Source organism: Oenanthe melanoleuca, chromosome 4A (genome assembly GCF_029582105.1).
Source record: "Oenanthe melanoleuca isolate GR-GAL-2019-014 chromosome 4A, OMel1.0, whole genome shotgun sequence".
Taxonomy (NCBI): domain Eukaryota; kingdom Metazoa; phylum Chordata; class Aves; order Passeriformes; family Muscicapidae; genus Oenanthe; species Oenanthe melanoleuca.
In genome coordinates, this window is record NC_079338.1 from 18,267,721 (window position 1) to 18,289,671 (window position 21,951).

At 38.9% G+C, this 21,951-nt stretch overlaps 1 protein-coding gene across 5 annotated transcripts in view; it reads left to right on the forward strand.

Annotated features, from left to right (window-relative positions):
• The window catches only part of DIAPH2 (diaphanous related formin 2), a 164,022-nt gene that overhangs the window by 39,482 nt on the left and 102,589 nt on the right, over positions 1-21,951 (forward strand). For all 5 annotated transcript variants that reach the window (XM_056491013.1, XM_056491012.1, XM_056491014.1 and 2 more), the window contains 4 exons: positions 1,770-1,884; positions 18,346-18,447; positions 19,797-19,891; positions 21,615-21,716. In XM_056491013.1, coding sequence (XP_056346988.1) covers positions 1,770-1,884; positions 18,346-18,447; positions 19,797-19,891; positions 21,615-21,716 — 414 coding nt within the window. The remainder of the gene's footprint in view (positions 1-1,769; positions 1,885-18,345; positions 18,448-19,796; positions 19,892-21,614; positions 21,717-21,951) is intronic.

Genomic DNA, 21,951 nt, shown 5'->3' on the forward strand with positions numbered 1-21,951 from the left:
AACAGAAGTTGTGCAAACATCCAGCTGTGTGCTGGGCTGTGTTTGTTTTAATACCCTTTCTGATCAGTGCAGCCACTGCTCCTCCTGTCTAAAGAAAATAAATGGGGGTATTAGATAATTGCATCTGTTAGCAAGAGTAAATCATTGCATTGGAGAGGTGTGGCTGGCAGTTTTTTAGTGGTATAAAATAAGATATGTGGATGTTTGGTGTAGGAAAAAACACCAAAAGTACCAAATCATCAAGGCAAATAAAAGGAGAACTTGTACATATTCCAGATGTGGTTCCTCTAAATTCAGAGTGGTCAAAAGTCTCTTTCTTTGAGGCAACAGAACAGCAGAATAATCCCACCAATCTTGGAAGAGGAATCCAGAAGGTTGAGAGAGCCTGTGTGGAAATGCATGGCATGCCAATTTATAGTTTCTTTTGGCAGAACTAATGCTTCAATGATTTCAAATGATTTCAAAATATTTGGAGATGCACTAAAACAGTCTGAAAGCATATCTAGCATGGTAACAGGCTTTTAGTATATTTAACTAGAATGATATAAAACAGCCAGCCATGTTTTTAGAGTATTAATTTAAATAAATTTTAAAAACAGTTTGAAAATCTTTACTTTTTCTGTAGTATTTATAAAATAATCTGCATCAAAGGATAAGTAATAACTTTCCTTCATTGTGGGAGGAGGAATTAAGTATCTAAGGAGAAAGGAGTGAATCAGGATATATTGCTGAAGTTTTGTAATTGTGGGACATAGGCTGCTGTCCTGTAAACACAGAGAAAAGCAAGTTTTATTTTATAATACATATTGGTAATTGCAGCCAATTTCATTGTGTTCAGTTCCATTGGGGAGTTTATAGGAATCATTTCTGGAGTCTCTGTGAGCACTGGCTGTGACAATGGGGAGGAACTGCAGATGGACACTTTGCTTAAGTGCTCTGGGAACAGTGCCAGGGATCTCCTGCCTACTGAGAAAGTGGAAAGTCTGTTTGATCATCACTTTTAAAGAGCCATCATTTGAGAAATAAAATTCTTACTGTTTAATTTAGTCCCTTTTGCTGTAACTGTCTTCCCCATTAGTGTTGGTTTAAGGTAGTTTTTTAAAATGTCTTCCCTGGAGCTGCTGGTAAAGCAGGGCTGAAAAGTGGAGGATCAGGGTGTTGCAGATAAATTGGGGCGAGGCTGACAAATAGTGTTGCCAAATTTTCTGCATATCATCTTGAAGTGAAATAGCCCTTGGAAATTACTTGGCATTTAAACAAACTTACAAACAATAATTAATAATGTGTTCAAAGCTGTTAGAGGAATATATTTTGAAAAGAAAATAGCAGTTGTGAGTCATACATGAAGAGTCAAGTTGTCTTTCAGCTTCTATATTGCAGAGTATTTTCTTCCTTCAGTTTAGCCATTGGAGAGCTCCTCCTGAGCCTCTGCCAGGTCCCCAGGGACAGTTCATTTCCTGGGAAGTTGTTCCATACAGTTCTCAGGGAAGAAGTGCTGAAGAGTTGGGGAACTCTCTAGGAAGTGATCAAGAGAGAGCTGGAGCCCTGCAAAGGGCAGTGCTGGTGTTGGCTGTGCTGGGAGAAGTGCAGTGAAGCCCCTTTGTGTGCAGAGCTGAGCTCCTGGTGCTTGTGCAGGGAGCAGCAGCAGAGAACAGCCCAGAACGGGCTGGACTTCACTGAGCCCAGCTCTCACAGTTCTGTGGCATTTGCTTGAACTTGGCTGTTGAAAACACTCCTTTTACACTCTGGTGATGCTGTTTTTCTTTCAGATTGAGCCTCAAGAAATAGGAGAAAACAGCTTTTGGGTAAAAGCTGAAGAAGATAAATTCGAAGACCCAGAGCTGTTTGCAAAATTGGCACTTACCTTTGGAACCCAAATGAAAGGTACATTCTTACTTTACTCTTTATTGTGCTTTTATTAAGTGCAATGGCAGTTTCTTTTATGCTTTGTGCAATACCATGGAATTCATGTGATGGTTTTATAGCAGGAAGATGATTTAAAACATATATTAAGCATAACAGTCTATTACAAGAATTGCTTCCCCTTCACTTTACAGCATGAGGGGAGGAACCTTTTTGCAATAATGGCTTTTAAAAGTGCACTGTATGTTGCAGACAGATGTGAGTTTTCTTCTAATGAAATTATAATTAAATTTAAATTCTGATCCTAAAATCATGTTTATTTGCATTATTATTCCTAGTTGAGAATTTCTGGAGTAGGAGCAGCAGTTTTTATTAATACAGTGTTAAAAAAGATTAACTCAGGAAGGGCTCTCAGAAGACTGTAATGAACTATTTCTTGAGATGTTCCCTTGAATTATTTCTGAATGTGTTTTTTTCTGTGTTCTTTTGAAATCTCTTCAAAGAGTTGGTCATGGCTTTGTTTTTCATAAGACAGGTTCATATTCCTTTCAGTAGTCAGTGAATTTAAACCATTAGAGTTCTCCTTTTGCAGCACACCCTGGAACCACTTTCTGGTCTAAATGTTCAGCTGTTCCATGCAGTAATTCAAATGCACCCTTGCAGTAATTTAACATTCTTGTCCATGCCCAAGCTGGATTCACTCTTGATTCCTGGCACTTCAGGGAGGGTGAAATGATGTGGAGCTGGTTTCTTCTTTTGGTGTGACAGGAAGACCTTTAAGGGAAAGAAGGCCCAGCAGCAGATGACAGAATGGCATGAGCCCCTCCTTAATGAAAAGGACAAGCTTCTGCCTTGAGCTGAATTCTTTCATCAGAAATCTGAAGAAATGTTTTGGAATTCCTGAAAAGCTTCTTCATTAAAAATGCTGAGAAAACCCTCTTGAAATGTTGACAGAGTTGACAGTTTCCAATGAGAGGAAATTCTTGTTGACATAGTTGCACAGTTGTAAAACTAGGAATAACAGAACCTCCTCAAATAGCTTAGTGTACTGATAGCCTTGCAGATATTTTTTGTTATGTAGTTCTCAGTTAATGGCTGTAGAAAATAAGATGCCATAACAAAGGATGCACACTAAAAATGCTGCTGCACAGTACTCAGGATATGAACATCTTACTTGGCTCTGCAGAAAGGCAGACTTATCTGAGTTCAAGGGGTTTTTTTAAACTTGAAAACCTACTGGAAGTTAGACTCTTGGGGCATTTATTTGCAGCACAGACCCAAAGAGCTGCATGCTAGGAGCAGCTTTTTTCCTGCAGCTGCCACCTGCAAAGGGAAACATGGAATGATGCTCACTGTTTTCCCTCCCCTTTTACCTTAAGCAGCTCCAGAATGTCCCAAATACTTATTTCAGGCACCATCTGGGATCAGATTTCCCTCTTGCTTTAGTCCCATTTCATGAGGTGGTCTCCAGGTACATTACTGGAGAGAGATAAAAAGCCAAATAGAAATGCATGTGCTGCTCTCTCCAGAGCACAGTCAGCATGTAAAACAAACAAAGGGATGAGTGGAAGCAAACTGACAATTGCCAAAAGCAGTTTGGATGACTTAGTGTTTACTGTCTTGTGTTCTGTGGAATTTCAGAATGCCAGTGGGAATGGTAACTGAAGCAAAAGAACTGGTAGTGTAGACATTTATTAAAAATCTGTGATTCTCTGTAAGTTGCAGCACTGAAATTTGATTAAACCTCTGAATTCTTTTTGTGGTTCTTTGGTACAATGAGTAAAACACTTGGTGAATTTTTCTCATTTCCTCATGTTTTAGGATACTACAAAAATGACTTAATGTGGCTGTCACAAAGCTGTGAGCTGCCCTGCTGTTTGAGTGCTCTTTGTTTTAGAGGAGTGCAGCCAGAGCTGAAGGGAAGTGGTACTTTTGGGGAGAAATATTTTCATGAAGTTGAACAGTAATTTTTGGTTACTGTATTAATCCAGTGTGATTATACATCTTAGGAAACCTGGGCTACTGCTTTTTAATGGAGTTGGGGTGTGTATGATTTAATTCTGTAGAATGACCTAAAAACCCCCAACAACTGAAAATAACAGTTAAAAATATGAGTGTTCTTGTCAAGAACCTACCTGAGTCTTGGCAATCATTGAAGCAGGTCATGTTGTGTCGAGCACTCTTTTACCAAACTTTGCTTTTGTCCCTTAACTGATATGAAATTTTCCCTCTGGCCACCAGTGGAAGGTTGAGCACCAGCAGCACTGCCATGTCTTCAGTGCTTGGTGGAATATGATGTCAGAAAGCTCCTGTTCAATTTATGGAATGTTAAATCCATGCAGAGTTGAGTGCTCCAGTGTCCCCTAGCAGGTCCAGGTAAAGGCTGCAGTGTGTGACTCTGCTCACAGGTTGTGACATCCCATACCCAGGACTGTGACAATACTCAGTGCTGGGCCTGCTATCAAAATCATTTCTCACTGTTTGATTGATGGTCTAATTGCAAAACACTGCAAAGCAAGTTAATGCCTTCTCCCTAAAGGATCATGTTAATTTCTGCCTCTTGTAATTTAGGTTGTGTATTTTGCCAGTCAAGAATGATAGTGCTCTGAAGAAATTAATTATGTGTACAGTAGGTCTGTAAAGGTAGTAATTAGTACATAATAGTTGTAACTACTGGGATTGTTCCAATACAGAATTCATTATCCATCCAAGTTGCCTCAAGGGAAAACTTCTCGATCAGGGTTCTGTTGCTTTACAATTAGACTTTTAAAATACAATTCCAACAATCATTTTCATATGTTTTCAAAACTGAAGGTCTTAATAGCTGAGTTGTATTTTTCACTTGATGGGAATCTGAGTGGGAAGGGGCAAGAGAAAAGACAAACTTTCATGTAAGCTATAATTGAACAAAATATGAACAAAATGTTCAGCTTTTGATTTTTATATTAGTAATGTATATAATAAGTAGAACTTGTATATAAATAATAATGTGTATGATGTATATATAATGTATATTAATAATATACAATATGTCAGTGCACCATTAAACTTGAAGGAAAACTCTTTACATTCATCTGCAACTTGTAAATACAAGGAGCAGCAATTAGTACCTTTTAAAAATGGCTTTGAATTTGCTATGCTGAGAAGCCCAGATCTAATTCATCAGAGAACTTCAACATTTGCAAGCTCTCAGTGGATTCAGCTGTGGCCAGATTTCCTTTAAGACAGCTGTATGTGGAGGTGTGAGGCAGCAAGACTCAGTTTAATGCAGAATCTCTGGTGTCAAGCACAGCTGTGGTGCTCTAGCTCAGCTACCTACGCTGCTTTGTCAACAGAAAAGGGAAGAAAATCCTCTGAACTCATCATGAATTTGCTTCAGGATTGCAAACTGCAGGTGGCTCCCTTGCTCTGCTGATTCTTCAGGCTGTGTTTGTTTGGCTCCTGCCCCTCCTTTGCAGAAGGGTGGGACTCCAAAGCAGAGCAGGATCAGCTTTGCAGTGCAGGTCACCCAGTGCTGTGTGGCACAGCAATTTCATTTCCTTGAATTGCACACGTAGGTCATCAGTCATCATATCTGTTCCACACAGAAGTGCAGCAGATTGGGTTGTTTTCAGCTTTGGATGTATTTGAAATTGTTGTTTTTCAGCAACAGAATAAATTCAAGTACCATAAAGGAGGAGTGAGTTATTAGTTTACTGTTTTTCACTTTCCTTTTCTTCTCCAGTGGATTTATCCAATAGGTAAACTCTGAAACTCAAGGATAAAAGAAGCTTTGTATGGTTTAAATAAGCTGCTGCCTGAAATTATTACCATCTAGCATAGATTTACATATGTGTATCTCTGTATTCTGATATATTTTATGTATTTTTAAATTCTGAAATGATCTTAGAGTCCAAGGCTTATTTTAAGGGCATCAGGGCCCATTTCATTCATCATGGGACAAAAGGACTGATATGAGTATAGTGATCAGAAGGATCTGAAAGAAAGCAAAAGCTCCAATTAGGAGGTAAAGATTGTAAATATTAGTTCTTAATATTTTATTTCAAATAGCATTTGAATGCACTCCCCTTTCAATAACTTAATTTCTATGTCCAAGGTAGTTTGTGTATGAGTCACTAAGCAAACCTACAAATATGTAAAATACACATCCTGTTGGTGTGACCTACTGACTGGGGCTGTTTTCATCATGTGACAGTGAATGAAGAATATCCCAGATGAAAAATAAAGTCCATTAAGACTTTTTCAGAAGTTAGACTCAGTGTCAGTTGGGCTATTTTTGTTTATTGTCTTCTTTTCTTATAAAATGTCATATAAATAACATTCAGAATGTTCATGCTTTAGGTTGGACAGAGGCAGGAGTTTCACTGCAGGTCTCAGGCTGTGGCACACTCTGATTGTGTCTCTAAGGGCTCTGCTTTTAAAAGCTTTGTGCAAGATTCATAAGGGGAAAAAGTCAAGAGGGATGGTCAGATAAATGCAATTTTCCTCTCTCCAGTTTGGTATTCCTGGAGCTTGCTTTACATCTCCAGCAGAGTTAGTGTTTTTTCAGAGCATTGTTGTTCCATGAGAAGGTTCTGATAGAAAAGTTTGGCCATTATCCTAATCAGTATTACATGAAGAATTGCAATAACTGCACCTTCAGAAATTCAAATGCAAACAGCCTGTGTGCAAATGGAATTGCATTCAGATGAAGAGACAGGTGGGAAATAGTTGGAGGTCTGGGCTGTTTGAAGGCTGCTGTCATTATCCATGGGCTGCTTGGAGGTAAGGATAAGGTATTCCACACAGTTCCTGTGGAAATGGAGCTCAGTTTCAGAATCAGCATTGTCTGTTCTGAATCCAGGTCAGATGCTCTAATGTGGAGGCCATTCCTTCAGTTTTAGTTTAATTGGCAGTGCTGAACCCTTCTGGAACATCACTGGGACAGGTGAGAGTTCCCTCCTGGAGCCTGGAGGAGCAGGGATCTGAAACAAGGAATCCTGCTGGTTTCTGGGGGACTGGAGGAGTTCTACACTGATTATCTGGTAGATATAGTATTTTATATGGCTGTAATATCTATAATGTAGATATTATATAGTATTTCTGGACTGATTATCCACCTGCCTTTTCAATGCCACATGGCAAACTGAGATTGGTGTGTGCCTCCTTCAAGGCCATCTTTTGGTCAAGAAATACTGAAAATCTTCTGAAAAATATTAGTAACAAACTCCCTGCTGCTCAGATTTTCTGCAAGTTTCAATTAGTAATTTTATCAGAAAGCTTCACCAGAAGAATTCACAAGAATTTAAATAGAATTGGAGTGGGGACAGACAGGTATTGTCTAAAAAAACCTCTGCTATGTATTTATAACAATGTTGTGACTGAGTTGTCTTAGTTATAGTGTGCTCTATTTTAGGTGGTTTACAGAATTCTTGTATTAATTTGTTGTACCTGAACTCTCAGAATATGGAAATTAAAATCTTGAAGAGAAGATGGAAGAGCAGTTGTGACTATAAATAAAAGCCAAAAAGGCATTGGGTTTTTCCTACAGAGGAAATTGGTTCAGTGGGTTTTTTCCAACATCTAAGGTGTTGGAGGTTCCCATTAAACAAGTGTAAGAATCTTATTTTTAATGCTCATTACCCTCATATTCCAGAAATCTGGAATCCCAGCCTGCTGTGTGCTAACTCTGGTGGTAGTTAGTGCCTTCTGTACCTCCTCCATGCCCCTTTTTTCTGGGGGCTGGAGCTTTGGTGTCTGTGATTTTGCTGAAATCCAGCAGGGGAGGAAAGGCAGCTCTGCATCCCCAGCAAGTTAACGAGGAGCTGAGGACAGAGACACATGTACTGGCACTGCAGAGACAGGGATTGTGTACAAAGAATAATTAGCATGAAATATGAATGCATTCATGAAGCAGTCTTGATCTATAATGCTCTTACAGGGAGTATTTTTTTTCTATGAATTCGATGAAAAAGAAATTCAGAAGTTGAATTGAAAAAAGAATCTGTGTTGAACTGCAAAAAGAAATGGGGTTTGTTTGTTTTTAAACAAATAGAAATCTATATTCCTGGAATAAAACCCCTTCTGTATGAATAAATAAAGAGATTAGACTGAGAAGAATGCTTTCTCTAATGTCAAAACAGAAAGAATAACCTGCAAGAGATGTTTCTCTTCAAGTATGCAACTGCATATTTCATGGGAATTTAGGTTAGATATCCTAAAAATCTATTTAATCTGAACCTAGTTACTCTCAAGATGTGTTCAAGGCCAGGGTGGATGGAGCTCTGAGCAGCCCTAGTGGAAGGTTCTCCTGCCATGGTTGGAACAAGATCATCTTTAAGATCCATTCCAAATCAAACCATTCTGTGATCATATGATTAAATCATTGTGGATTTGACAGCAATCCTTTGTTCAGTGAACTGTTAAGATTATCCACTGTGGCAGTTTTCCTCAAGTGTGGCTTCTCTTTCAGGTGCAAGAATTGATGCCTGTAAATGTAAATAAAATATACTGATGAGGAGTTGGAAGGCAGTTCTAGGTCTGTGTTCAATAGTTCTGTCAGAATGGTTTTCAAACAATTCCTGTTGCCTTCTGATGTGTTTGTAGCTGTAGATAGATTTTCTGGAAATTTCCTCAGTGTTGGCAAAGGAAACTCCAGCTGAGTGTTCCAGTGCAGGTTCTTCAGCTGAACACTGGCTGGGAATTTGTGACCCAAGTGAAGTAGGGGAAGAATAAAGAAGTCTAGAGGAGAGGATGGAGAACAGCCCAGCTACTTTCCAGGACAGTTGGTGCTGACTATTAAATAGATTATGCACTGATATTTCAGTCTCCTGAAGACTTCCAGCAGAGTTCTAGGAATAACAATGTATTTACTTAAATAAATAAAACCCATTGTAAACAAAGCCATGGTTATGAGCACAATTTATGGTCTTACTTGTGAAATAGCTCTTTCAAGGCTGTATTAAAGAGATGTCCCTGCATGTGTCAGCAGAACCACAGTTAGCACATCCCACACTTCCTCCTAAATCTACTTTCCATCAAAAGAAATAGAATGTGGAGTTTTATTTATTTATTTTTTTCTCTTGCAAAAGCATAACCTGACAAAATGTGTCTGATTCATGGCCTGGTTCCAGTTGCTCACTGTGCTGACCTGCAGTGTTTTTGTGTTTGTAGAAAAATGATGCCTTCTCCATGGATTTTATGTTTTATGTGCAAAACTGTTTTTCCTTTCTTATTACTGACCAAAAAAACCCCAGAAATGTGTCATCTGCTCTTGATCTTGACTTGGAACATTTCTCTGAGTGATAGTTGCTTCACCTGTAATGCTGTTCCAGGATGCTTTGGACAGAATATCTGCTACTGCAAGGATTTCTGCCATTTATAGTAGAGCAAGGATAGTTCTGTTACCCATGTGAATAAAGGTTCTTGGGAGAAAAAGATATTCAAAAGCTATCTAAAGGATTAAAAGTGAACAATCATGCTATTAAGTCTCTGAATTCATTGAGAAATTGAAAATACTAGGTACATAGGCATTAGTACAGATAATAACAAAAGTATCAGCTTTTTGAGTTCCTTATTAATCATCTCAAATGGATGTAAAGCTGTAATTACAACTCTCTATATTGTGTGACTCTTGTGTGTCTTGTGAGAAACTGAAACGTGTCTGAAACTTCTTCCTTTCAGGTGCTTTATTCTGCTCTGTAAGGTGGGAATGTAATTATTGTAGAAAACTACTACAGAATAATTTCCCACTGTGAAAAGGCTGTGCCTTAAAGGCTTCCTAAAAGCAAAAAGTAAAAGTCAGTGTGGAATTATCATTAAGTTGCATATTTTGAATGGGTGTACCTGTGGAGTAAATGTCAAAGTTTTCTTTAACTTTTTTTTTTTGTTGTTGTTGTTTCATTGAAGACTTGGATCATTAGCACAGAGACACTGCCTTTTCAATGAATCACTTTAGCCACATTTTGCTTGTGCTGCTAATAGAAAAGGTAAGCAGAGCACAGGTCCAGCTGCTAAATTCAGAATGTCCAGTGGGTCCTGCCTGTGCAGGATGTGCTGAGGTGGATGCTGGGCCCTGGCATTGCTGTGGGGGTGAGACTGGGAGCTCTGCACTATTTTTAGTCTGTTCCAATGCAAGCAGCTTAATTTGGTACCCTGTAGGTCCCCTAAGACTAATGCTGTGATGTGGCAGTAATTTATCTTGTGTGTCTTGAAGGCAGATAATCATTGCCTGGGTGTTCTATGAGCACCTGGGTGTGTTCAGAGCACCTGGGGACACTTGGACCCCAAAAAAGCTTTCCCAGGGTACATCTGAGGTGGTGGTAACACAACAAGCATCCAAGGCTGGCTGCAGGCTGGCTAAGCCCTGCATTTCATCTTCAGCAGGTGACTGAGAGCAGGGTAAATACATGTTAATATGCATTAAATGCCTGCTGCTTGATGTCCCCAGGATCGATGAGACAGAAATGTTTCTCAGCTGCCAGCAGCTGATGTTTTTTCAAAGCCAGAGGTCACATCTTTACACACAGTGAAGTCTTCATTGTGTTTTGTCTTCAGTGAACTCAGGATCTTTCAGCATTTATAACCTGTGCCACTGCACTTCTCTCTATATCAAACAGATGTGTTGTTTTGCAGTTTTAACCCTGCTGCTTCTGGTCATCCTGGTGTGCTGCCTTCGTTTTCTCTCATTGAAAGTCTCATTGATAGCTCATTTATATTTATTTCTCTGTGCTTTCAGACTGCCAGATTGTCCATGATCCACAGGAGGCACAGTAAAGCATCCATCTGGCCAAAAATATCAGTGGGTCCACCCCATTTACTGAGGGCACCCACAGATGTGGTTGTCACCAAATATTTGCCTTGCTGTTTGTTTTTCAGAGTGACATTAGAATGCCAGAAACGTTCCAGTGTCCCAGGATATTGAAATTATTGGGATGACCTTGTTAAAATGCCACTGCCCCTGATGTGGCTGCTTGAATTCTGCTCCAGGGGGCAGGAGCCTGGTCCAGCCCTGCTGCTGACATGTCAAAGGGTGAAAGGGCTGCTTTGAACAGCAGCTCATTAGTTTACTTGCTGCCATCCCCCACAAAGCCAGTTTAAACATTTGTTTATGGAAGACTAATTTCCCAACATTTTTCTTTTTATCCTTTTTTCTATTGATCAGCTATCAAAGCTGTGCTTACCAGTCAACCTCATGGGGTACTGACTTTTACTGCTGAAATTAATGGAATCTATTAAGACAGATCATTTCCCAATTATTTTTAATGTGATCCTTTTACCCTGTGAAGTTCTTGTTTGGCCCTGATGCCTTTGAAAGCTTCTTTTTTTGTTGTTGTTGGTTTTTGGTTTTGTTTTTTACTCTAAATAGGAGACTAGGATTTTTTTTAACTAAATATAAAATCAAATTTCATGTGTACTAAATCAATAGAAATGGAACATTGTGCATTTAATTGTAGGACAGAATGTATAACCAGGGTGGGCTACATTACACTGAAAAGTCAAGCAATTTGGAATTTAATCTAAGTATTTTGCATGCATGTTTATTTAAAATTTTGGTGATAGAGAAATACTTCAAAAAGGAAGAGAATATTAAATTGTCTGTTTGGACATGTGTATTTTACTTAGTGCTTCAATATTTAGTCAGGATTGTTAAATGTCAGATATCACAGTGCTAGAAGAAATCAATTTATCTCTCCCTTTTTACTAACTTTTTAGTGCATGCCATTAAACAATATCTAATTAACTTGACTATATAAAAGGATTTTTGGATCTTGGGATCTTAGCTTCATAATTTGGAAAACTCCTTTGGAAAAATGTGATTCCCATTAGTTGCTTATGAAGCCTTTTATGGGCTTCATCAAGGGGAACAGTAGGTGGACTAATAATTTAAAAGATATCTATTTATTAGACTTCTCATAGTAATAAAAGAAAATGAGCTTGTTAGAGTCTTGCTAAAATATGACAGCGGTTTAATGACATTTTTTTCTGAGTCTTGAAAGTTTTTTGTTTTGTTTTGTTTTTACTTTTGTAAAAATTGTATGGATAAGAAACCCATCAGAATCTGGGAAATAATTCCAGCTGTCCTGTCTCAGTTTGGTGGTGATGGTGGCCTGATGTCAGAGGAAAAAAATACATCTGGTCCATGTGATTGTTTAAATTAGAAATGCTGTTATGGGCAGCACTTTATTTACATAGGCAAACATCTTCTCTCCCCCAGAGCAAAACTTCCTCCAGGAGTTCTGAAATTCAGGGATGATGCTGGGGCTGGGCAGAGCTCAGTGCCCACCACACCCCAAGGATTGCACATCCTCCAGGGAGAGCCTGGAGTGTGGCAGAGGGGCAGGTGGGGTGCACAGTGCTGATCAGGGCTTCTCCATTCCAGGGCTCATGGAAAAGGCTGCTGGCTTTTATTGCAGCTTCTCCCAGCACATCTCCAAGCCAGCAAATGAGGCCCACCGAGGATATTTCCAGTTTAATCCTTCTTTGCCTGCTGCTGTTGGGTTTCTAATGTTCATCTGTATTTCTGGGACCATTTGTGTGTTATGAATTGTTAATATTTGCTTGCTGTCTAACAGCACAAGCTGCATCTTTCACAGGAAATAGGAGGGGGCAAAATCAGTTGTGGAATCGGGTTTGAGTATGTTTGGGGTTGTTTTACTTTTTGGATTGTTGTCTTGGATTTTTTTTTTTTTTTTTTGTGGCCAGGCATCTCCTTGATGCTGTTGATGGAAAGCTGAAAGCCCTCCCAATGCAGAGTGGGTAATTAAGGCCACTTTAGCTGCACAACTTTGCTGCACAAGTTCTTGCTAGAGATTGGCAATTAGATTATTTACAACCATTTTAGGGCAATTTTAACAGAGCAAGGAATATTTCATGTGAAATAAATAGTAGTAATTAAATGTGGTGGTCAAATAAAGTAGCAATCAATTATAAGAACAATTAATAGGAATACAGATCCCTTGTTACTTTTTTTTTTTTTGCAAAACTAATTTGTAAAACTAAGTTATGATCTTTTTTATTCTTCCACAGAGCATAATTTGTTGGGTTGATGCCACTTCCTTCAGCTTGATTACATTAATTAGGCAAAAAGCACACAAGATTGCAAGAGGTTCCATGTTTTTTCCTCCCTGTTAGTTTTATTTTTTTTTTATCTTGAGAGCTCAGTGTAAGATTCTCTTTTAGATCAATTGCTTGCTTTGTAATAATTCTTTTTTTATTGCTGTCCCACGTATTGAGCTCTTCTGATTGCAGAAAGGACAGAGTGACAGCAGGAGTGCTTAATTAACTTTGCTTCAGGAATTGGTAACTGAGTGATTTTAGGTGAAGTGAAAAATGCCAGGTGGCACTGGGAATAAAGATGAGCTCCCCCAGCTGCTGCCTGAATTGGCAGGAGGCGTGGCTGGCATCTGCTGATGCTCCTGCAATTCTCTCTGGGTGTTTGGGGAAACTGTTTGCTGGTTGTCAGAGTTAGAGCCCAAATGACAGAGTGAAGGCTGTGAGTGACTTTTTTTCATGAATTGTGTGGCACATGTTCTGCAGGGTGGCTGCTGAGCCAGGAGAGTCTGTGGCTTCAGCTCTGGGAGCTGTGGCCTCTCCCAGAGTCTCTCCTCTGGGATGCTCTGGATATTCTGTGTCACTGGGTAGGGAATTCCTCCTTGGTCACTGCTCTGCTGAGCTTGCCCTGTCAGAGCTCTGCTTCTCCAGGAATGAGGGGCAGGAGCAGAGGAAGCAGCTTTGGGTGGCAGCAGGGCAGGTTTGGGTTCCATTCCAGGAAAAACATCCTCACAGGGAGGGCTGGCAAGCTCTAGTTAGCAGAAGCTGCCCAGGGCAGTGGGCACCTGGAGGTGCTCAGGAGCTCCTGATGTGGCACTTGTGCAAGTTTGAGAGTAATTTATGTTTGACTTTCCTCCTCCCCCTTCATTTTACTCTTATTTCCATTTTTGGTGCCCCTGGGAATACACAGAATTGGAACATTATCAGCAACATTCCAAGATGATCAATTTAGCCAGACTTGGAGAAGTTTTACTGTGTTGTTCAGAATTCACTGAACTTTTGTGCTACAAATTACTTTCTAATATTTCCATGGCATTCCTGGCTCCTTATTTCATTTTTCTACCAAGTCATATCACATCAGGGTTGTTTGGGTTTTTTTTTAGAGGGAGTAAATTCAATGTAATTATTACTTTCAGCTGCCCAAATCTATTCTTGTGAGTGTAGTTTACATCCTTCACAACTGTATGTGCACTTAATTTTTTCCTCCTATGCTCCTGTACTAGCCATAGCTCTTCTCTCAGGTAGAAGGAATAACAAAGCAGTTAAATTTCTTTTGTATATTTACTTTTGCTGCCAAATGCTGGTAAATGCAATTGGGAAGCCACTTGCCAGATGGAAATAAGATGAAATTACTTGTTCATTTCCCATGACAATATAAGGATGTTGTTGTTCACTGTGTGTACAGACTTGACAGAAATTGGAGACTTAGGCTCAGGTTAAGGTAGGCTGAAGTTCACCTAAATATCTGCTTTCCCCATACTTTAATTCAGTGTACTCCTTCTTATCTGCCTTTAATTTTCATCCTCATCATATTCATGACTGACAGTTTTTGCTATTAATTCTTTATTAAAATTATTCATTCATCATTTAAAAAAAGAAGGGAATTTCATATGAACTGGACATTTCAGCTCATAATAAAATGCTTTAACAGCTTCAATATCATTAAATAAAATCATATATTTCAAAAAATTAGTCATGGCCACTTCTAAGGCTATTCAGTAACTAAATTAATGAAAATGATAATTTTCCAGAATAATGTATACTTTTTTTTTATTACAGAAGTACAAAAGTACTGATGGTAGAATTTTTTTCCTAATTAAGTCTCTAAAGTATTTCAGCCTGTTTGTGTATGTTCTTTGCCACGATTATCATTAATGTGGTTTAAACTTACAAAACATTTTGCTGAGGGTTTTCTATACCCTGGGTGTGTTTGGAGGGTTCCAGGCAGGGCACTTTCAGTGGGATTAGATGAGTTCCCAGCTGAAGGAATCACTGAAGGCACAGCTGAGCTGCACATGCACTGGGAAATGTCAGATCAACAGCAAACAATGCCTTGCAGCATCTTGCATCAGCTTTTTCCCTCCAACACTGATAAACAAATGTATTGTTGCTCACTTAATAGAGCTGTAAATGAGGAAGAAGTAAGAAATGTAGTGTTGGTGTTTCCATCAGTGTTTTCTGCTCTCCACAATGTGTGTGCTGAAGCTGGCACATTGTCTCCTTTGCTCTGTCACAGTGCCTCTCCTTCCCTCTCCCTCCTGTGCCTACCTTGGAGGTCAGTTCTAAAGAAAAGCCCCCCCAAAACCTTCTACAGGTGGAACTGGTGGGAGATGATGGTGCAGCAGTTCCAGTCCCCAGAGCACTCCCTGCCCCAGGCTGAGCTGACCTGTGCCTTTGTGTTCTACTGCTTCAGCAGCAGTGCTCAGAGAGAAGGGAAGAATCTCCTCTGCTACACCTTTTGTTTTAAACTCTGCCATTCCTGCATGGAAACTGGGTGTGGCAGTCACCAGCTCTCAGTGCTGTGTGTTTGGAAAAAAGCTGATTTTGAATGAAGATGTAAGCCAGTACCATTATCAAAGTGCTGTAATGAATAATCACAGCACTGAACTCCAAGGTCTGTATGAAGTAATACAGCTGCTTTCACTTCCAGATTGATTTTTCATCTTGCTTTTCTGAGCTGCCCTGTGCTGTCTGCTATAAAATCCTTCTTTCATCTCTCCTTTGGTTCTGTGGCATCAAACCAAAAAGTGTTTTATCTTTAAACAGGCACTTGTGAAAGGAGAACCTGACAAGGGGAGGGAGGTTGGTCAGCAATGGTGTATTGAATTCTGGAAAGTATCAAGTATCTTTTTAATTGAGTTAATTATTTTTCAAACTCCATAATCCGTGGTTGTGTTACAGTTGAATCACTGCTGAAATGGATTTTGTGATCAGAGCCTCTGGCAGAAGAGGGACCAGCCTGGCTTTGGAGAGCTCTGATGCTCCATGGCATCTCAAGCATGGCTGAGACGGTGCTGGAGACATTCTAGGAGCTGCCTAATGTAGAAATGTTTAGTGTCTCTTTCTGCCTGTCAATCTGGGCTTGGTAAGATTGGTGTTGATGCTGTATTGTGGCTTTGGTGCAGTCACATAAGCATCTGGTTCTAGTATTTCTCTGGTTTTTGTGAATTGGCTTGAAGTGAACTTGGAAGTCTCGTGTGTGGAAAGGTAGAACTTTTTGGAGAGAACATATTCTCTGACCTTTTTAAATAGAAAAAAAACAATCTAGTGTTTGTTAAATGGATGATCTAAGTAGTGGTGTTGCAGCCCTTCAGGCTTGAGTAGGCCAGAGTGGCTGTGGTTTGTTATGAAAATTTGGGATGTGTGACCTGCTGTGGTCTAAATGTAGTTCCTGATTTTCCAGCCAATGGAGGAGTGCACCTGCACACAGGTGAGGAGGGTGATAGGGGAACTGCTCTGAGCCCTGCACAGGCAGAGTTCCTGTTGTCAGTTCTACCTCACTCACCCTCTGTGTGTCTGTTTAGAAAGTATTATGTGCTTGAATCCCAAACTATTTTTCTTTTTTTGGTACTGTACCAGCTGAATAACTTAATAGTTGTTTTGCATTGGGCTGAAGTAGCACCTTTGCCCTGAACTCTAGCTCTGCATGTTCTTTCTGATTTACAGGAATAATCCCTGTAGGGACAAAGTTTCCTTTCTGTGAGGTGATATTTTGAGGTGATAACAAAAACATTTATTACTCCTATTTTCTTTTTAACTGTTGCTTCTGCATTGCAAGCCGAGGAACTGGGTGTGTGGTTTATGCAGGTTTGTCTTTGTTGCTCCCAAATATTGTGACAAGTCTGGTCCCCTGTGTGTGGTGCTCAGCTTTGAGACTCCATCCATGGAGGTCTGGAGGGATTAACTCCTGAACAGATCAGTTTGCAGTAGGTCACTCCTTGAGTCATTCTCTGCTCTCTCAGGCTTTGCAGTGTCTGCTCTGAGAGAACAGAACTCCTCCTGTTGGTACCTCCCTGTGGGACAGCTGATCTTTAACTCTTGGGTGGTTTTTTCTTTGTCTTGTTGAGCACCTGGTGTTATTTCCTCATTTAATTGAGAACAATTAGTGATGAGGGCCTGATTACTGGATGAAGTGTCACTTTAGGATTTTAGATTGCTCATTAGAGCTGAGGGGTCAGTGCTGGGAGCTCTGAGGTTTGCTGGTGATGTGCAGCTCAGGGCTTTAGGGAGGCTTGCAGGGAAGGGGAGAGCAGGGCTTGCTTTGTTGTTGGATCATCTTTTTTGGTCACTTTTCTCTGATTTGGGCTCTTCAGAGGCAGCTGGGGCTGAGGGCACTGCCTGGGGCTGGCTCAGTTAGTGCTGCCATGAACATGCCCAAGAGAAACTGATTATTCAGGGCTCTAAACTCAGCAGAATTCTTTTGTGTCTTCCTGCTGGTAATGGGTGTAAGGAGAGAAATTCCTGTGTTCTATGTACTTTTATTTTCTTAATAAAGAGATTGAAACTGAGATTTTACATTATTCTTCACACTAAAAATTACCATTTTTTCCTTAGGAAATACCTGTAATGAAACCCATGATAGCTCATTATAGTGCAGCAAAAAATAGTGCTCAGAGAACAAAACTCTATTCAGTCTGGTTGAAACTTCATCTTAATTGAACTTTCCAGTTTTTCAGTTACTTTTGAATGACTTAAAATATTCATTAAGTTCAATTAATGTTAAGCATATTAAGATTCTATTCCTTCAGTGCCAAATATGTTATGTGATATTTAAAAGGAAATAAATCCTTGTTAATGGGTTTATTTAATGCTTAAGAAAATTCTGTGAAAATTGACTGTTTTAAATTATGCAAAAAATCAGCTTATATTTTTAGGTACTCCAATGCCACATTTCTTTCCATATAATTTAAAGTGCTGATTATAAGGCTAGTGAATCTTGCTAATTTAAAAGAAATCACTTAAAAATATACACTGTTTTCTTAGTTTTGCTCTTTACCACTGACAAGGTAAATAATTAATAAAAACATACCTTTGTTCAGTGTGATAAATATCAAATGATTTATGTTGTTGGTTGTGGATGAAGAATTTATAAATATTATTCATGTTTCAATAGAGGGCACTCATGTGCTTTGAGGTAATACCAAATCCCTGTATTTTTGAAAATGCTTGCCATGAATTGGAGCTGAAGTGAAATTACCTGGGTTAAAATATATAAATATTATTTGATACTGCTTGGGAAAATTGTTCATTGTCATATTTTTATTTCTTGTTCCATTCAGTTTTGGACATTTGCTTTGTTTGGATATTTTACAGCAGGTTGGGGCAGTGCAGTCACTTTGCCTTGAACTGATTGAAAAAGGTGTATTATTATGGCTTGCTAATGGACTTGCTGTTAGCTAAGATTGAACAGTTGCAATAATGAATAGAATTTAATAAATACCTGCTTTCCAGCCAAAAAGCCTGTAGAAGAATCAGAAGAAAAGAAAGCAGCTCAGTCAAAGAAGAAGATCAAAGAATTAAGAGTTTTGGATGGAAAATCTGCACAAAATTTATGTAAGTGATGTGAGGGACATTAGGTCACTGCCTAAGTAGCATCTACACCTCACTGTTCATAGATTGTCATTGTTTACATGTGCAATTGCTTCTGCTAAAAGCTGCTAATTTGAACATGAGTCTTAAATTCAGAGGTATTTAAATACACATTCTGAATTCACTGTATAACTCAGGAAAAATGAAAGAAAGAAACATTGAAAAATGATTTAATGGGTTACTGGGGTTTTCTCAGTTGATTCTGTCAATTGTTGCTCAGGACTGAAAGTACAGTTAGGTGGTGGTCACAAATTTGGGCAGAGCACAGTGTGGGTGGGGTTTAGAGGCCATTCCCAATTGTTCCTCCTGGTCACAGCAAGGAAGAAAGAGAGGTTCAAGGGAAGATATAACCAGATAGGCCACAGGGGCAAGTACTGCTCTAAATGATAACAGAACCAGCCCTCTGCTATCATTGAACTTGTTCCTTTCTTTAATTATGGAGGGAAGTCAACCATTAAGAGTAGTAGAGTCTTTCATTTGAATCAGAAACTCCATAAATGTCATTTGTCCAACTGTGCCCATGGCAAACAAGTGTGTAAACCCAAATGTTCAGCAGCACATCCATGAGCAGAAAATGAGCTGTGGCACAATGGATGGAAAACTTCAGGTTTGGAGAGCATGGATGCAGGATAATCAGCCACAGGAGTTAGGCTGAATGTAAAACACTTTTTTACAGTGTTATGCTGATCCATCTGTTAAGAATTCTTTGTAGTTTACTGAATGGGGCTCTCTTGGGATTTTATAACATTCTGAGATCAAATTGCTTTGAGAACTCCATCTTTGAAGGGTTTGCATTGTGTGTGTCTCTTTTGTGAGTTCAGTTACCCTAAAAATGTAGAGTTAGGGCATTTTTCTGACTTTGCCCAGCTCTTCATTATCCCTATGATGTGAATTTTTTTTCTAGAATATCACATAAACATAATTCACTGAACTGTGTGTACAATACAGCTATTCATACATGGTTATTAAAGCAATAATAATAATAGAAAAAATATCTATTATTGGCTGAGTAGGTCTGCTGAAGTAGGAATGCAGATGTCATACATAAAGATAAAACTTTATTTGAAAGTTAGGAGCAACTGAGGCTGATTTAAAAGTTAAAATTGTTGTCTTACTTTAATTTTTTGGAAAGAAAATTCATTCTAAGTCAAACTGCAGTAGTGGGCCTATCTAGCATTTGTTTATATGGGAGACTTAACTGTGAAACACAATTGAGATGGAGATCTGATTTTTGAGTTGCTAGAGATGGTTTGCCTTTGGATATTGATCTTTTTTGACCTTTTTGATTCTAATGATGTGTTACTGAATTTCAGCAATATTTTTGGGTTCCTTCCGTTTGCCTTATGAAGAAATAAAAAATATCATTTTAGAGGTGGATGAGGAGAAGCTGAGTGAATCCTTGATTCAGGTATGTGAAAATACCTCTGCTTTTGGTTATAGCTCATTTTCCACATAAAACTGGCAGGAAGGAGTAAGAATTCAAAGTAAGACAGGATATCAGTTGTGTTCCATTGATTTCACTTCTGCTTTTGAATGTGGTGTCACATGGAGCACTAAAATGCCTTCCAAAGACACTGTTAACAAAAGAATTCCTTGGAATTCCCCCTTCCAAAAGGAAATCTTTGAGAGTTGAGATGTTTCAGCTTTGAAGACAAGCTGAAGATGATCCAGGCTGGTGCATGATGAGGTTTCAGAGGTTTTTTGTGGGAGCAGCTCTGTTCCAGCCCTGCCTCTCTTGTGAGAGATGGAACTCCCAGAATGTGCCAGCATCAGCCCAGACCTGTCTGTAAATCACACCTGCTCAGGCTGCCTTGGTCTCATTTGGAGCCCCAAATCTCAGTGCAGAGAAAGGATGAATGAAGCTTCTTTCCACCCCTCTCTGATTTCCTGCCCTAGGAGGAGAGCAGAGTGTCCCTCGTGGTGTCTGAGATGTGGCAGCTCAGCAGGAAGCTGGAAACCCTAAAAGTCACAAAGATTTAGCACCCCAGCAGTGCTGGTGCTGTTTTATTAAATATCATTCACAGATTCAGGTTCCTGCCCCCACACTGGGCAGGATTTCTCCTTCAGTCCTTCCCTGTCTCCTGTTTGTACCTTCGTCCCCTTCCCCCAAGGTTTTCTAAATTCATTTCTTCTTCCTCTTTTGGACCTGCAGAATGGTTATTGCCTCAGTGTTTGAAAATAAGTGCAGAGCCCTAATTTTATTGAGGGCTTGGTTTATTGATGTCAGATCAGATGATTAAGAAACCTTCAGGTTTAGTAAAATCAAAAACTGGGGGGGAGGAACAACCCCACCTTGGATAGCTGGAGTGCAGAGTAGCTTCATATTGATCTCCTCTTCTACAAATACATTATTGTTTGGATTTCAGCTTGTGTCTGGGAAAATATTAAATATTAAATGCAATCTACAGTTTAAAAAATGCAATATTTAAAAAAAATATTATTATAAATGCAAATCTACACTTTTACTGTATTTCTTAAACTATTACTTAGTCTTAATATAAATATTTTAAATACTTATCATATTTATATTTTGCTACCTCAAGATCATACAATAACTCACAATTTTATTTGGGGATATGGATAAATAAGACTGCAAGCAAATTGAACTTTTTTCTGAGTTCCTCTATATTTGCCATACAAAAGATCTGAACAATTTTGAGGTCTCAAATTTTCTTTTTTTTTTTTTTTTTTTTTTTTTTTTTCCTAAGGTATTTTTAAGTGTACTTTGTGCCAAGATATTTGAATGTTTAATGGTTGGAATTTTTTTTTTTTTGCTCCTTTGCTCACGTTTTCCACAGACCAGTTATTTCTTGATTGATATTTAATGAGCAAGATGCAGCCATTAGGGCAAAAGGAGATTGTAGAGAGACAAAACTCCTGGGTGCTGTCAGACCCTGAAAAATGATACTCTAACCTTTGAATACATTCTTCAAATCAGAGACTGTAGCAGAGCAGTTGATGTCTGTATTAAATAATTACTGCTTTGATTTGATGTTTATATCATATTAAATAAAATAAGCGTCCTGTAATTTCCTCCTGCATTTCCATGTTGTGATATTTTAAGTGGGTTATTTTTAATATCTTAGGTAGTTGAATGTAACAAATTTGATATAATGCCTTGTTTGTTTTAGAACCTGGTGAAGAATCTTCCTGAGCAGAAAGAACTCAATGCCTTAGCTGAATTAAAGGATGAATATAATGATCTTGCTGAACCAGAGCAATTTGGAGTTGTGGTATGTATTAGTGCAAGGATTAACTGCAGAATTCCATTGTGGTACATAAAAAGAAACAAATTTAGGGATAAAATCTTTTTGGTAGTTTTTTTGCAAGACCTGCAGTAGGAGAAAGTTACTATTTCCTGATAAATAATAATAAAAAAATCTCTTTAATATGTATTAGTAAGGTTCCAACCAGGGCTGGAACCAGGTGATCTTCAGGGTCCTTTCCAATGTGAGCCCCTCTGATTCT